At 32.7% G+C, this 16784-nt stretch overlaps 1 protein-coding gene across 13 annotated transcripts in view; it reads right to left on the reverse strand.

The window, feature by feature from the left end:
- Positions 1–16784, reverse strand: part of RYR2 (ryanodine receptor 2) — a 766826-nt gene that overhangs the window by 307712 nt on the left and 442330 nt on the right. For all 13 annotated transcript variants that reach the window (XM_074222945.1, XM_074222939.1, XM_074222937.1 and 10 more), the window contains 3 exons: positions 9470–9629; positions 7753–7900; positions 533–741 (listed from right to left, as the gene is read on the reverse strand). In XM_074222945.1, the coding sequence (XP_074079046.1) occupies positions 533–741; positions 7753–7900; positions 9470–9629 (517 nt within the window). The remainder of the gene's footprint in view (positions 1–532; positions 742–7752; positions 7901–9469; positions 9630–16784) is intronic.

Raw genomic sequence — 16784 nt, forward strand, 5'->3', positions numbered from 1 at the left:
TATCCAAACACTATACACTTTTCTGAAAGAAAATAAGAGTAATACCTCACTTCTATAGAATTATGAGTAGTATAACTGAGTATTACTGAGTGTAATTTTGAATCTAAATATTTACCTAGTGACTTGGAAATAAGTGATTCTTTTTAGTTTAGAACTCTACTACTGACATACATAGTCACAAAGGAACTAAATATTTCTTTAAAATAAACTATATACATATTATACAACAGTTTTAATCCCTGCCCATCTTCTAATGGAAATACAATCTCTTCACTGTATGTTTCAGAAACTTTCAGGTAAAAATGAACACTGTTTTTTTATTTTGTTTTCCTCTGAATTCAACTACATTGTTCTAGCATGTTTTGAGTTTTCCCTATGAACACTATAGACAAATGTTAATGTACTGAAAGATATTTGAACTACCATAATACTAAAAATAAAAGAAAACAGAAAAAATTTATGCAAACGGGATTGTGAAAGTTAGATTTATGCCATTTCTGAGTCATCTTAACACAAAGCAAAGTATACATACTTTGAAGCCATCAAAAGCAAAAGCACGTTCATCAGAGCCAAGCTCCTGATCAGGTTGGCAACCAGGCCTACTCCAACCAACTCTCATGTCTCCAGCAGTGACAGCCTCAAATTCAAAATACCATCTTCCTGTCTTCACAGCATAAGTCTTCTCAGCACGGAAGATTCTGAACTTTTCTCCAGTGCCACTGCACACTTCAGTTCTAGTCGCTGTTTAATTTTAAAAGAATTTAGTGATTATTTAATAGATAAATTAAATGGAAGAATTTTTCAAAATTTTGATATTTGAGTAACTATGTTAAAAACAATTTAGAAATGAATTTCTTTAGATCACATTTTTTGAAATAGAATTCTATAGAGCAAAGAATATTGCAATAAGTTTTATCTTAGGTAGCTTATTTTTAAGTTATATTGATGCTTCATTTTTATAATTGCAAACATTTCTAGATTGTTTCCATATCATGAGGTCTCTTGTAAAAAAAGTAAAAGTTATACAAAACTAATAATAAAATTACTCCATTTGAAAGTGCAAGCAACATTTCATATCCACAGCATCAACATACATTAGAAAATAGTAGCAATCAATTTTATTTTCTTCCCAATTCAAATTCCATTGAAAAAATAGAAAAAGAAATTTCTTGTAATAAATATGCATAATTAAAACAAATTCCTTCAATGGCTATTATTTTTTTTTAGGTTTTTTCAAGGCAATGGGGTTAAGTGGCTCGCCCAAGGCCACACAGGTAGGTAATTATTAAGTGTCTGAGATCAGATTTGAACCCAGATAGTCCTGACTCCAGGACTGGTGCTTTATCCATTGTGCCACCTAGCTGCCCCCTTCCTTCAATGACTATTACAAATTAGACAGATAGATAGATAGACAGTAGATAGATAGATAGATAGATAGATAGATAGATAGATAGATAGATAGACAGATAGACAGATTATGCACCTCATTCTATATCCCAAATCTATCAACTCTCTGTAATAGTATATTTCATCTTTGGTGCTAGAGAATAATGAATTACTGTATTGGTCATCATTCCTAAAGCTTTTAAAGTTGTTTGTTTTACACTGTTGTCATTACTGCATAAATTTTTTCTATTTGTTCTTTTCACTTCATTCTTCATTGTTTTATAAAAGTTCTCAAAATGTTTACTTTTATCATACTGTATTTTGTGTATAATTTCAAATCATTTCCCAAATGGTCATATCCATTTATAATCTAGCAGTAGTTCATGGATATGCCTTTTTCCACATAGTTCTTCCAACATATATCATTTTCTGTTTTTGCCATCTTTGCCACTTTGATAGATGTGAGGTAGAATTTCAGAATTACTTTAATTTGTATTTCTCTAAATATGTGGAGGTTTCCTATCTGCCAATACCAATACTACCAATATTGCAAATATCCCTCAAATCGATAGAACTTACTGCCATAAATGCAGCAAACACCAATCTCTCACAAACTGACACTATATAATAAAGGGTTTACCCTAAATTTAAATTTCAAGTTCCTTAAACAATCAGTAAAAGAAAGGCTTGGATTGGGGAAAAAATTACTCAGGTAGTCAAACAAAACTATTCCTCCCCCCCTACAAAAAAAAGCAAAGACCCCAAAGAAGATAACTTGGAGACTTGAATGTGTTGAGCTCAACTGAAAGAGATGCTAGTCATTAAGAGGATGGAAGCATTCTGACTTGAGAAGAGAAAACACGAGGAAAGGGTGAATGATTCAGTTTTAAAGCTCCATCTTTTTTTAAAATTTTCATGATTAAGAACAAATGTTGAACCAATAATTCTGTTCCTTGGTCTCAATTTGGAAAGGAAAAGCTTCAGTAAACAAAGTTCCATACTCTGTGAAACTCTTCCCATGTAGGAAAAGTAATGCTTGAAAATGTGGTTGAGTGTTGTAACTTTAAATACTGAGTAAGATTTAACTATATCTTCTAGTAACCATTGGCTAAAAATCTTGTCATTCTGGATGCACAACTAGGAATAGGGAAAGGCAATACAAAGTAATAAATGTATGAAGGCGGTTTGCTCTAATGTACAGATTTTCAACATATCAGTAGTGAATTAATTCATCACATTGAAGCTCTGGTTCAAAATATAATAATATAATAATAATAATATAATATAATATAATAATAATGAAAGTATATTTGGGCTGAGTTGGGTTTTGGTCACAACAAAAAGTTGCTATAAATATTTCCATATATATATAAAAGAACTTTTTCTTTGATCTGATTTGGGAACACACGTAGCAGAAGTACAACAAAATCAAAAGGCATACACATTATTTAGTAATATTTTGTGTATAATTCCAAATTGTTTCCCAAATGGTTAACTCCATTTGAGATTATTTATTGAAATTAATTTTGTTTTAATGGGGGAAAGAGGAAAGGCATGAAAGCCATTAAAATAACAACTTGTATTTTATAAGACTTAAATGGAAATCGCTACTCCAAAGTATAAACATATTTTATAGAGTAACTATGTACAATATACAATGAATAGATTGTAAGCCGCATTAAGGCAAGGTGACTTTCTTAAACTTTGTTATTCTTCCTTGATTCCTAGAATCAAGCTCTTCACATAGGAGGAATTTAATAAATGTTTGAAGGAAGGAGGTAGTTTTCTTATAAAAATGGATCAATTCCTTATACATGGCTTGGAAATGAAATCTTTATCAGAGAAATGTCTTACCATGTTTCCCCACCCTAAAATATTGCCCTTTTTTGTTGCTGTTGCTTCAGGTAGTTGTTGCTTTCAATAGTGTTCAGTAGTGTTCAATAGTGTTCAACTCTCTATGACTCTATTGGGGCTTTCTTGGTAGTTACAACAGTGTTTTACTATTTCCTTCTACAGCTCATTTTACATAAGAGGGACTAAGGCAAACAAGGTTAGGTTACTGTGTGTAGTCACAGATCAAGGAAGTATCTAAGGTCAGATTTGAATTCATGAAGATGAGTCTTCCTGAGTCTAAGAACAATACTTAACACTTAGTTTCTTTGTTCCTCTTTTACTCTTAGCTTTATTAGATTTGTTTGTGAAAAAGTTTTTTATCCTCTGTGATAAAAATTATCCATTTTTATATGAAAGGATTTTTTTATGCCTAAAGTTTTCTAGTGTTTTTCCTTAAGATGGAAATAGGTGTTGAGTTTTATCAAAAGCTTTGTCTACATCAATTAATATGATCATATAATTATTATATTTATTATTAATATCACTAACTAATTTTATATCTGATTCTGCTTTTCTTTTTCTTTGGAAATTCATTTGTATATTGTTCAATATCTTTCTCCTACTGAATTGCTTAAGTTTTCTGGCTCTAGTTCTGTTCATATGAATATTTTATATTTTTGTAAATGTGCATATGGTCCATTTAATTTTATGTTTTGTTGACATGTTGACCACGATGGTTTTGAATAACATATTTTTAAATTTTGTTATGAATTATTTTTCATTTTTGATACTGGTAATATAGTTTTCTTCTTTTTATGTGTTGCTCCATAAATTTTATGAATAGCTTTCTTTTTTTTAATGCATTGTTTATTCATATTTTTTAAAAGTTTCTGGCTCAATTCAATGTATTGAAAATTCATTAGTTTGATTTTTTAATTGCTGTTTTGGTACTTTTTAAAATTTGCTAGGTTCTTAATAATTTTAGTTGCATCCTCAAATCAAAATTTTATTCTTGTTTTTTTTTATTCTTAATAAGTATTTAAGAGCATAGATTTCCCCTTAAAGACTACTTTAGCTATATCCCCAAGCTTTTGGTATGTTTTCTAATTGTTATGTTTAGAATTAGGGAATTTCCTATACTTTCATTAAGCAATTCCTTTTCTGACCTAACAATTTTTTAGGATTAAGTTTATCTCCAGTTGATTTTTATTTCCTACAATTTCTATTGCCTTGTAATTGGTAAAATATTTTCTGTACTTGCTCAAGAGGTTTTTACATTTTAAATATTATAAATTCGGGATGGCTAGGTGGCATGCAGTGGATAGAGCATAGGTCCTGGAGTCAGGACTACCTGAGTTCAAATCCAGCCTCAGACATTTAATAATTACCTAGCTGTGTGGCCTTGGGCAAGCCACTTAACACCATTGCCTTGCAAAAAAAAAAAAAGCTAACTAAAAAAAACCTTAATATAAATTCTTGTGTGTCATATACATTTTTAGAAACATATATGCTTCTTTCTTTTTCCATTCAATAGATACCAGACTTTTATATCTAATTTTTATTAAATTTTATGTGTGTGTTTTGTGTTTAGATTTTTCTAAGACTGAAAGAGGTAAACTGAGGTCTCCAATTATGATAGTCTTATTTTCTATTTTTTCTTATAGCTATTTAATTTTCCTTTAAGTATTTAGAAGCCTACTGTGTATGTGTAAAAATACATACAAAAACATATATATATTAAGAATTTCAATCACTTCATTGTTACATTTCAGCAAAATAAAAATTTTCTACTTTATTTCTTTTCAATCAAGCTTATTTTGTGTTACTGTCTTGTCTGAAAACATAATTTCAACCCGTGTGTGTGTGTGTGTGTGTGTGTGTGTGTGTGTTTGTTCAACTGAAGAGTAATAAATTTTGTTCTGGTCCCTAATTTTAACACTTTGTGAGATTGTATGCTTCAACTTATACACAACTCATCTTGTAAACAACTATTGCTACATTTTACTTTCTAATCCATTCTGCTATTTGAATTTTTTCACAGAAATAATTATCATCAAGCATTCATGGATATTATCTGTTTTCTTCTACCATGTGGGACTTGACATTTATTTATTTATTTGTTTGTTTGTTTATTTATTTATTTATTTATTTATTTATTTATTTATTTATTTATTTTTAGATTTTTTTTCAAGGAAATGGGGTTAAGTGGCTTGCCCAAGGCCACACAGCTAGGTAATTATTAAGTGTCTGAGACCGGATTTGAACCCAGGTACTCCTGACTCCAGGGCCAGTGCTTTATCCACTGGGCCACCTAGCCGCCCCCGGGACTTGACATTTATAAGTCATGTATTAATGAGCAACTGACTTAATGTCTGAGAACATCAGTTTACTCATCTGTAAAGTGGGGATAATATAAATATATATATATATATATATACACACACATATATTTACATATATAGTATTATATAAATATAAACAATTATTTCAGTGACTTTCCTTTTTTTCAATAATTGCTTCATTTACAGCTATTTTATGATTTGTAAATAATGACAAGGATATCATCTCCTATTCATGTAGGAGATTCATGATTAAGAGATGCTGACTAGATTCTGAGTAAGAACTGTGATATGTGCCACATGTGGTAAAAGAAAAGATGACTTCCAAATGGCATTCTCTTGGATGCAATACTTCAGATGATAAGGTAAAACTTCAGTTAGAGGTAGATAAGAATGTCCCTTGTCTCCCTATAGTACCTACCTCCCAGGATAGTTGTGAGGACATAATACTTGTAAAGTGTTCAACATAGTACCTGGTACATCTCAAGAGCATATAAATGTTAGCTATCATAAATTATGATTACCCTGATATTATGAGAAGAGTGCCATCTTTCTATATGTGGACAGTGGACTCAGATAATTCCATGTATACCCTGTTAACATTTACCTGTGCCACATGTTTCCTTTCACTAGGACCAACTTTTGGAACATAGAAAGGAATGAAAAGATCACAGTGGTGGCATCTGTAGTCTTCCCCTTCCCCAGTATCTGAGGAGAGGGGAGTATGAGTAGAGTGAAGGTTGAAACTATCTAAACAGTGGCAGGATCCTTCTGGCCTGGTGAAGTCCTCTTCCTTATCTCTCTTCTTGGTTTGTTCCAGATAGTGCCTGCAGCCTGGAGAAATATTCATCTAAGTGCCAGACCATGTAATGGTCATCACATTTAGGTCCTTCTTCATCATCAAATGGCTCTGCAGAATCAATCTCTGCTTTGGGAATTGGGGAAGCAGGGATAAAATGTACCTGCAAGCTATGAATCCAGAGCGCCTCCCTAGCAGAGATCCATCTATCAATTGTTGAGTTCTTGTTTGGAATATGGAGGTTGACAGGAGAAGGGCACATTTTTAGGATTAGCATTCTCCAGTGTTAATTTAAAAAGCTTTTTCCTTGTTGGATTTCTTTCTGTCTTATTCTATGGATTTCACTATATTTGCTCTACACATAGTGTATAATTTATCTTTTAGGTATCAGAATAGAATAGAGATTGGAGGAGGGAGAGACTGGTCCTCCATTCAAATAATCCTTTCCTTGATAACTCATATCCTCAATTGTCACATTATATGAGAAAATTCCCAACTCTAACATATACAACCTGAGTGTACTGTTAATCAATCAGTGTCCTAGGCAACACTGTAAAATGATAATGTGCAGAATATGGATTCATTCACTATTGTGATAGAGTTTCCTCTCAAGTAGATCTAAGTAACAACATTATCACAGGTACAGATCAAAAAAAAGAAAACAACAAAAATCCTATTAATTTTCCACATACCTTATACCAAGGACTGAATTCTGTTTCCTATCCATAGTAATAGAATCAACATTCTATTAAGATTTCCAAGAGAAGTCATTTTGAGGAATTTGCAAGAAAATTATTTGTCAAAAAACAAAGTAGTGAAAACAATTGATATTCATAGTATATATCATATATATATATATATATATATATATATATATACACTCATAAAACATAGGCATACTGACGATATTAGAAAATGCTCTTTCACCCTCACTAAATTGTAAAATAAGACCTTTAGTATTTACTATTTACTCAATCTAGATGTCAGGATTAAGGACTTAATTATTTGAAATATTTGTTGGTGACAGGTAATATATAATTTTATAAGTAGGATATAATTTTATGAGTAGAATCTAAAATAAAATTAATTCCTTGAAATAATTACAAACTTTCCTGAAGTCAAAATATTATAGAAGTGCATATATTCTGAAACACAAATCAATGAGTAAATGCTAACTCTAACTCTAACAGTAAAAATATAAAACATTCAGAAAGGATTTCTCAAAAGATCGGATCCTTCTAGGTTATATTTATAGCTATGTTTCACCTGAAATAGTAATATATGCCATATTTTATAGCTTTAGTTGACTTTTTCTCCACTTTCATGTGTGGTTATTACATGTTTTAGTGGATGTTACATTGTTGATAATAAAAGGGAACAAAATAAGAGATATACCATGATCTTGATCAGGAGCTTCTAGGTTGTAACCATAACCCAATAGTGTACGGACAGCCTCCCTGAGGCTATCTTTATTTGATTTCTTGGTACGATCATCTAGAAGTGCATAGGGAACTAGGCGAGGGTTTCTTCTGTTCTTTACATCCTAGAGGAAAAGAAAAGACTTAGAAACCATCAAAATATTACAATCTTTGGGAGGAAACGAGGGTTAAAATATCTGATCTATCAAATTACAAAGCTTATAAGGGAAAAGACTGATCCCATTCCTATCCCATAGGAACAACAAACACATAAAAAATATATTAATCAAATGAATAAGTACATTAAATTAAAACTAACTTGAATATGAAATCAAGACAAAATGTGGAATAAAATCTCCATATAGTTTAACAAACTTGCTTGATTTTGAAATTATTTACCACTGGAACAAGGCAAGAGCCTAATTCAGAGAACACATAATTTTGTTGTACATATCCCAATCAAATCTTCACAACAAGAATTGGCAAAAATGTATTATTGATCATCAGTAATTTTCAGGCAATGTGTAGGCTAAGGTAGTCTAAGAAAATCCATCAATTATAAGCACTTCAAAAATATTTTAAAAGTTATTATGCTGAGTTTGTTGATATTGAGGTTTTTGGGTAAAATAAAATAACAATTAGCTTTAAGTTTTCTGTATTACTGGATAACTAATTACAAAATGATCATTACAAAATAACTCATTACATTCTATCAGAAAACTAATTAATGTTTGATTATGGCAGTCAAGAAAGAAGAATGAAAAGGATTCCATGCAAAAGAATTCACTGGAAATCATGTGTATACAAGGAAAGACAAGGTAAAATCTTTGTCTTTTGATACCAGTTTTTTGGTAGAATTCTTTTGTGTGTGAGAAATGGCTAAATTTCATTAGCAACAAAGTCTGGTCCTGTGATTTAATTGGTATAGGGAAGAAGTTTCAACCATTGTTGTATTGGGGAGGTATCTAGAGCAGAACTGTTTTTTGTTTCTTTGTTTGTTTTTTAGGTTTTTTGCAAGGCAAATGGAGTTAAGTGGCTTGCCCAAGGCCACACAGCCAGGTAATTATTAAGTCAGAGACCTGATTTGAACCCAGGTACTTCTGACTCCAAGGTCAGTGCTTACTGCGCCACCTAGCCACCCTCAGAACTGTTAAATACATGGTCTATCACATTCCCAAGAGTTGACTGAGCCAGATCAAGAAGCAATTAGGAAATATTTTACAAAATAAATATGAATACAATAGAAAATAGATAATGCTAATATTTTCTAATTCAATTTGTAACTAGAGGGATCACTGTTTATCACTTAAAGACCCTTCATTTCTATTTGAGTTTGATACTACTGGTATAGAGCAATAAGAAAAGTCATATAGCATATATGTATAAAAGGAAATGAACTTATATTTTTTTGGTAAATTTTTTATCTTTATGGTTCCTTTTTTATTAGAGAAGGACACTTGTTATGATTATCAGGTCTTGATTTTACTATTAACTGTTAGTTAACTGAGAATGTCAACCTAATCTTATCTATAAAATGGGAGAGAAGATGAGCTAGATTATGTCAAAGATATAGTTTAGTTCTAAAAATTCTATGGTACTATGATTATCATCTTCTTTTCTAAATTCCTCAAAAAAGGAGATTATTACTAATTCTTCAAAATTACAAGCCTAAATTGGTAGGAGCTTTTATATACCTGCTGGATGCCATAAGTCCAACCTTGTCTGATGCGATCTCGTGCCCATACATTGTGAGCATTTTCAGCCAACTTGTCCACCATTGCTTCTTGGGAAGGGGTAAGTTTTATAAAACTCAGATCCATTGGAGCAGGCTTGTAACCACTTGTTAACTGATAACTGAAAAAAGCAAAACACCATTTTATTGGCCATTTTGCAAAGGTGAGGTCTAAAATCCCAAACAAGAACATATCATATTTATACCTTTTTAACCACAATCTCTGCCAAAAAAAAAAAAAAAAGGAAAAGTATTTTCTTATATTTCTGCTTTGAGAAGCAACTTGTTCTTTTTTAGTTTTGGTGCAATTATACTATCCCCATTTTGTAGATGCCTAGTAAAAGGCATAGTAAGTCAGTGAACTAGTGAATCACGAATACAAAGCCTAGTAGCTCACTATGTCCTTTCAAAAAAGGAGACGGGATCCTTTACTACTCTTAACCAAAAATAGCAAAAAAAAAAAAAAGTAGTCATGTAGCTATTATGATATAACATCATTACTGACAACACTTTCATAATTAGAAACACTGCATTAAAAACAAATTGACTTTAATTATATTAATCCACTCAATGTCAAATATGAGTTATAGTCTACAAAACAGATGAAATTAACCATGATCAGACTAAGTGAATTTTCAAGACACAGGTCCTACCTCCTTTACCTAATCACTTTTTTTTCTCAATAAACTTAAGTTCTTTCTATTACCTCCAAGATCAGATGGAAAATCCTCTATTGGGCATTTAAGGACTTTTCCAGCCTGATGATCTTATACTTTATGTCCTTCTATGTACTCAAATATCCAATGACACTGGCCTCTTTGCTCTTCCTCACATAACACATTCCCATCTTCCAACTCTTTGCCTTTTCACTGATTGGTTCTTGTATCTAGAAATTTCTTCCCTCCTCATCTCTGTCTCAGTCAAACACTAACCTCAGCAAAAGTCTTCCTGTCTTTATATCCCTTTGAATGCCTTGCCACTGAAATTACTTTCCATTAACTACCTATCTGTCTGTCTGTCTCTATTTATCCATCTTGCTGTTATAGTTACTTGTCTTTTATCACTCCAGATTCAATATGACCCTTTGAGGGCAGGGGCCATATTATTGTCTTTATACTCCCATGAGTTAGTATTGTACCTAGAACTAGCTAACTGATTGATTATAAATATACTGTGATGCAAGAGAAAAGAATTTCAAATAGTTAAAGTCTTAGCATTTTAGTTTTGATATAAAAACAAAGATATAAAAAGTCTAAAATACCTGCAAGAAGAAGGGTGCCATTATTTACCCTGAGCACAAATATTTCTACTTTTAAATTGAAATAATTGTGCAAACTTTATTTTTATAACCATCAATTTCAATAAATATCATCTTGATCTCATTGTAACAACTACTGTACATTTTCAAAAAGAGCATTTAGCTCATTCCCCCCTTTTAATTATGTCTAGTCAATAAATGACCTATAACAAATTTAGCATCGTAAGAGAATAAATATTCCAAAATAATATCAGTATTCTGAAAAATGGAGAAATTATTAGATAAAATGCCAGTCAAAACAACTACTTCATCTAATCTGATTACTCTATAGATTTTTAAATGGAAACAGAATATGAACCTTGTGTTATAAAAACAATCCCTTCTCAACTATAAGCTGTAGGGAAGTTTTAGTAAGGACATTTTTTTTCATTTGAAAAGCTAGAACACATCCAGAGGTAAAGAAGTCAAGGTGATGAACAAATTAGAAACTAGTCAGTTAGTTAATAAACATTGATTAAGCACTTATTATGTGTTCAGGCATTGTGCTAAACCCAAGGGATACAAAGAAATGAAAACAATTTTAAAAACAGTTCCTACTGTCAGGGAGTTTTCTGTTTAATGAGGGAAATAGTATGAAAATAACTAGGAATATATACAAGTATCTGGGAGGAAGGGTCCCAGAAAGATCTCCCATATAAGAGGGGCTTTGAGCTGAGTCTTCAAGGAAACCAGGAAAACCAAAAGGCCAATGTGAGGGGGCTTAATGCTAGGGAAATGAGGAAAAGTAAATAAAGTCAGAGAGGAGATGGAATGTAGTGCCAGGGGAACTTCAAGGGAGCCAATGTAAGTAGATCACAAAGTCTGGAGGAGAGTAAAAGGACAGACAATTGGAAAAGCAGGATGGTCAAGCTAAAGAGTTAAAAAGACAAGTTATATTTGATCCCAACTAATGAGGAAGGACAGACCAGAGAGGGTGAATAAATTGCAACTGTTTAGACTTGAGAGGAGCTGACACAGAAAAGTAGTCTTCCGATACTTGAACTGCAGCTATGAATAAATGGTGTTAGTCTTATTTCATTTGATCTCAAAGGGTAGCACTAGGTATGCACAGTGAAAAGAAACTGCAGATAGACAAATTAAGTTTGATATAAGAAATCCTTACTGTTTTCCAAAAAGTGTGATGAGCTGTTTTAAAGGGTAGTGAGTTCATTGCCCAAAAGATAAGGAAGGGATTAGATGATCAATTTCCAGGGAAGTTTTAGAGGAAATTCTAACTCATCAAAGGGCAGGAGGAAATGACTTCTGAGGAATATTCTAAGATCTTAGAGTTAGATAACAATCTAATTTCCATTGCTCATTTTGATGTGATTTTACTGATTATTTTTGCTTCCAGATAGTTATTTTCTCTTCATTTACATACTTTTTCCTACATATCCACCCAATTCCAATCTACTTAAATTTTTCAAAATATAAAAATTATAAAGTTCTTGTTAGATGTGAATATTTTCCAAATAAAATCAAGTAATACAATAATCAGACAATTACAAGGATTTCTTCAGACTGAAACTACTAGTTTAATTTCCTGATAAATCTCATCCTCAGGGGAGAGACTGTAAATTCTATACACAGAGTTGAAAATGTCATTAATCAAATCAATACTGCCATTGTCAGTGAAAACATAAGTCAATCAACTACAACATTGTTCAACTCAGCAAAGCTGGGATTTCCCTAAATAAAATCAAACTTTCAATCACTCAACAAGTAGTATTTATTAAACCTTGGTTTTATTTATTTACTTGGTACAAGGTACTGTGCTAAGCACTGGGGAAACAAAAAAAATCAAAGAAAATACAAAGTCTCTGCTCTCAAGGATCATATCATATATTCTCATGAGGAGAAAATATATAAATATCAAGATACATACTAGGAATATACAGAGGAATACATTATAAGGAATAAATTACAAAGTATACATCCTGAGAGGGAAATTCATTAGCAGTGGGAGCAAACTAGATCTGAGCTGGATTTTGAAAGCGTAAGAGTTAAAGGCAGAGGAGGGAGGAAAGGAAATTTTAAATATGCTTGACAACTTCTGAAAATAAAGGAAGAGATTAATTAAATGACCTGGTTTAATTTCATCACAGAATGTAGGAAATGAATGAGGCAGAAAAAAATAGATTGGGTTCAGATTAAAAAAAAATTTATTTTCTCCCCTTAAAAAAATGAATTACTGAAGGAAGAATGGAAACTAAGAGGCAGAGATGAGGAAGAAAAGCATTTGGGGTTTCAGGGAAAACTGGTGAAGAAAAACATGGAAAAGAAGATGAAATATCTTGTTAAAGAAACTACAAATAGCCAGGATAGCTGGATTACAGAGTATGTGCAGGATGTGAGAGGAATTATAGGAATATTGAATAGAATTTCCCATTTCAAGTCAGGAAGACCTGATTTTGACTCTGGGTAAGTCACCTAATTTCAATTAGTCTCAGTTTCCTCATCACAAAAATAGTTAGAATGGCACCTACTTCACATGGTTGTTGTGAGAAACAAATGCTCATATGTGTAAAACTCTGAAAATCTTAAAGCACTGTATAAATGATTGTTGATGTTGTTATCACTGTTAAACTATGACTTACAAGATAGGAAAATCATCAAGTTATGAAGAACTTTAAATGTCAACAGAGGAGTTTATTTTTGATCCTTAACATAATAGGGAGCCCCTGTAGTTCTTGGAGTTGGGATGATGTAGTCAGATCTACTTTTGAAAACAATCACTTTGGCAGACTTTAGGCAGGGAGACCAAAGAGAAAAGTATTATAATCATCCAGGTAAAAATGTGAGGAGTGCCTGAATTTGAATTGAGGTTATGTTAATAGAGGGGAAGGCAATTAGATAAGAGATATTGTGAAGATAGAAACAAGATTTGGTAATGGAGAGAATAAATGAGATGAAAGTGAGAGGACACTGAGATGGTATGTCTAGATGAATGGGAGAATAATCATGTCCTTGATGGTAATAGGGAAGTGTTGAGGAAAAATAATGAGTCCTTTTTCAAATAAGTTGAGTTTGAGATGCTTATAAGTACGCTCACTGATACATAAAAGAGATCTAGCAGGGAAAAATATCAGGAAAATCTAGAAAGAGGAAGTGACCAATATAGTTGAATGTTACAAAAGAGGTCAAGGAAACTCAAGGTTAAGAAAATGTCATTAGACTTGACCATTAAAAGATCATTGTAACTGTGGAGAATTTGAATTCAAGAAAACTATGAAGTGCAAAGCTATAATGAAGAGGGTTTATAAGAGAGTGAGAGAAGAGAAAGTAAAAGCACCAATTTTAGTTAGATTTCTTAAAGAGTATAGCCTCAAACAAGAGGAGAATAAGCATAATACCCAGCTGGGATAGCCAGATCAATTGAGAATTTTATAAGGATAAGGCAGTGATGGGCATGTTTATAGGTAAAAGGAAGGAATTTATGTTTTATACACACACACACACACACACACACACACATATATACACATATATATATATATATATATATATGAAGATTGAACATAAGAGAGAATGAGAATGATAGTGGGGGTTCTTTGCTGGGGAAGTATGAGATAGTGAGAGTATGCCTTTACTAGGAGAAAAGCCACCATTTTATCTGAGACTGGAGTGAAGAATGCTATAATGAAAGGAGATAATTTGAGTGATGTGGAATGAGGAGAGAAGAGGGAACTTTCAAATATGAGATGTGAGGGGAAGGGTATAGAGTGGAAGGAATGATAATAGATTAGAAATAAGAAGATTTCAAAGTCTTACTGTAGAGCAAGTGTTTACTTGAGATTATGTAACAAAAATTTGGAGTTTACTAACTACAAACTAGTTCCCTCTCAGGATGTATACCTTGTATTACTCTGTATATTCCTAGTATGTACCTTGATATTTATATATTTTCTCCTCATGAGAATGTATGATTCTTGAGAGCAGAGACTTTCTATTTTCTTTGGGTTTTTTGGTTTCCCCTAGTGTTTAGCATAGTACCTTGCACCAAGTAAATAAATAAAACTAAGGTTTAATAAATACTGCTTGTTGAATAATTGAAAGTTTGATTTTATTTAGGGGAAAGCCCAGCTTTGCTGAGTTGAACAAATGGCAGTGCTGATTTGATTAAGGTTGTCAAGAGAAAGAGGATGTGCTGGAGTAAGAAATGGTGGGAATAAAGAACCATTTTATTTTCCTGTAGTTGTCACCTGGTTTACTAAGTAGCCAGATAGCAGAAATAATCCAAGTATGAGGACTGACAAGGCATGATAGACAATAGGACAAGAGTTGCAGAGGAAACAAGGACAATTTAGAGTTAAGTTGGTTCATCAAAAGGTCTAGATGGGAAGGAGAAGAATGTATCCTACAAAGATGATGGCCTGGGAAAGAAGTCAAGGGGGGAAAGAAGTGAAGGATTGAAAGAATGGAAGTCATAAGATGGATTAAAAAAAAGTTGCAAAGTTGTAAAGTTGGAATGATGAAAAGAATATTTTCAGATATAGGAATTTCAGAGGTCTGATACTTGAAGTAGAATACTTAATGTGTGATGGCATAAGCAAGTTTATGGTTATCTGCAAATATAATTGAAGTAGATCAAAGCAGCAGATCACGGGAATGTATTAGATTGAGAAACTGGGCAATTAAGAAGTCTAAAGAGGTATGATTATTTACTAAGTCTCCAAATATGAGTACAGTAGATAGGGGTTAGATAAATATTTGTGAGCTTAGTACTAAACTCATTGAGTTAGGAAAGGTCATTACGGTCTAGAGATAATATATCAGGATTGGATTTGTTGGTCAATTTGAATAGCATAATTCTCAAAGAAAGAAAAGGTGTTTAGTGAAGATGGTCAAAGGAGAGTCTATAAATGGCAATGGAAAGTAAGAATTATTCTGAATCTCTTTCCCTGCCTGAAGTTGGGATTTGTGGGGCTAAGGGGAGGATGGACAGTATATGCAGGAAGAACTAGAAGGGAAGAAGTTTAATTAGGAAGAAGTCATGTCTCAAAGAGGACTAGGAGAGAAATGAAAAAGGAAGAAGAAAGTGTTATTTAAGAGTATCACTTGAAAAGACATAATATAAATGACAAGATCTGATGTGGCACACTGTGGAGTCGAGGTTAAAGTAGATAGGTGTGACTATCAATTTGAAGATGAGGATCAGGTTTTATACATTGGATATGAAGAACAAATATTGGTGATACAGAGAGAAGTATAAGATTGGACAATCTAAGGTCATCCTTAAGATTTAGTCTTCTGTCAGATGGAGATGTTATATCCTATAATATTTTGAAACAAGGAAGCATACTGGCAAAAATAAATAGAAATCAGACCAGGCACCTTCCTTTTCTTAGAGAAGGCCCTGGGAGGCAGAAGATGGAAAACTTCTTGTCTGCAGGATAGCCTGGCAATGGGGAAACTCCTGTGGCAAGACAAATATTTAGTTGGAAGTTAGACAGTGACCTCTTCCTATATTCTACTTATGGTTCAAAAGTAGGCCCAGGAAACTGGCAAAAGAAAGGAGTGGGTTGGGATCCTTGTCTAGCAGTGGATGGCCTAGCACTGTTGAAAGGTTTGAACTGGACTGGGAAGCAGGGGAGGGGGAGGGAATAAGACAGGCTAAAATCTTGTCTGCTCCAGGTAGGTACTGCTTATTATTTATGAAGCAATCCCAAGTATTGCCTCAGCTCAACTGAGGCCAGCTAAAGACCTTAGCTTAAAAAAACCAAGGTCTCTCACTGCATCCATATCTGACCACTAGACCCAGATGGTTCTAGAGGAGAAAGTGAGGCTGGTGACTGCAGTCTTCCTCACTTAAATCCAATTCACTTGCATGTCATGGTCCTCTTAAAGAACAGATATGTAATAACTTCTGGGGATATAAAGAAACAAATGAAACAATTTCTGCCCTCCAGAAGTTTAGCCACTAGGTTTCTCCATATGACTTGCCAAATTAGAATGCAAACTCTTAGAGGAAGGGGCTTTT

Source organism: Macrotis lagotis, chromosome 2, assembly GCF_037893015.1.
Source record: "Macrotis lagotis isolate mMagLag1 chromosome 2, bilby.v1.9.chrom.fasta, whole genome shotgun sequence".
Lineage (NCBI taxonomy): Eukaryota > Metazoa > Chordata > Mammalia > Peramelemorphia > Peramelidae > Macrotis > Macrotis lagotis.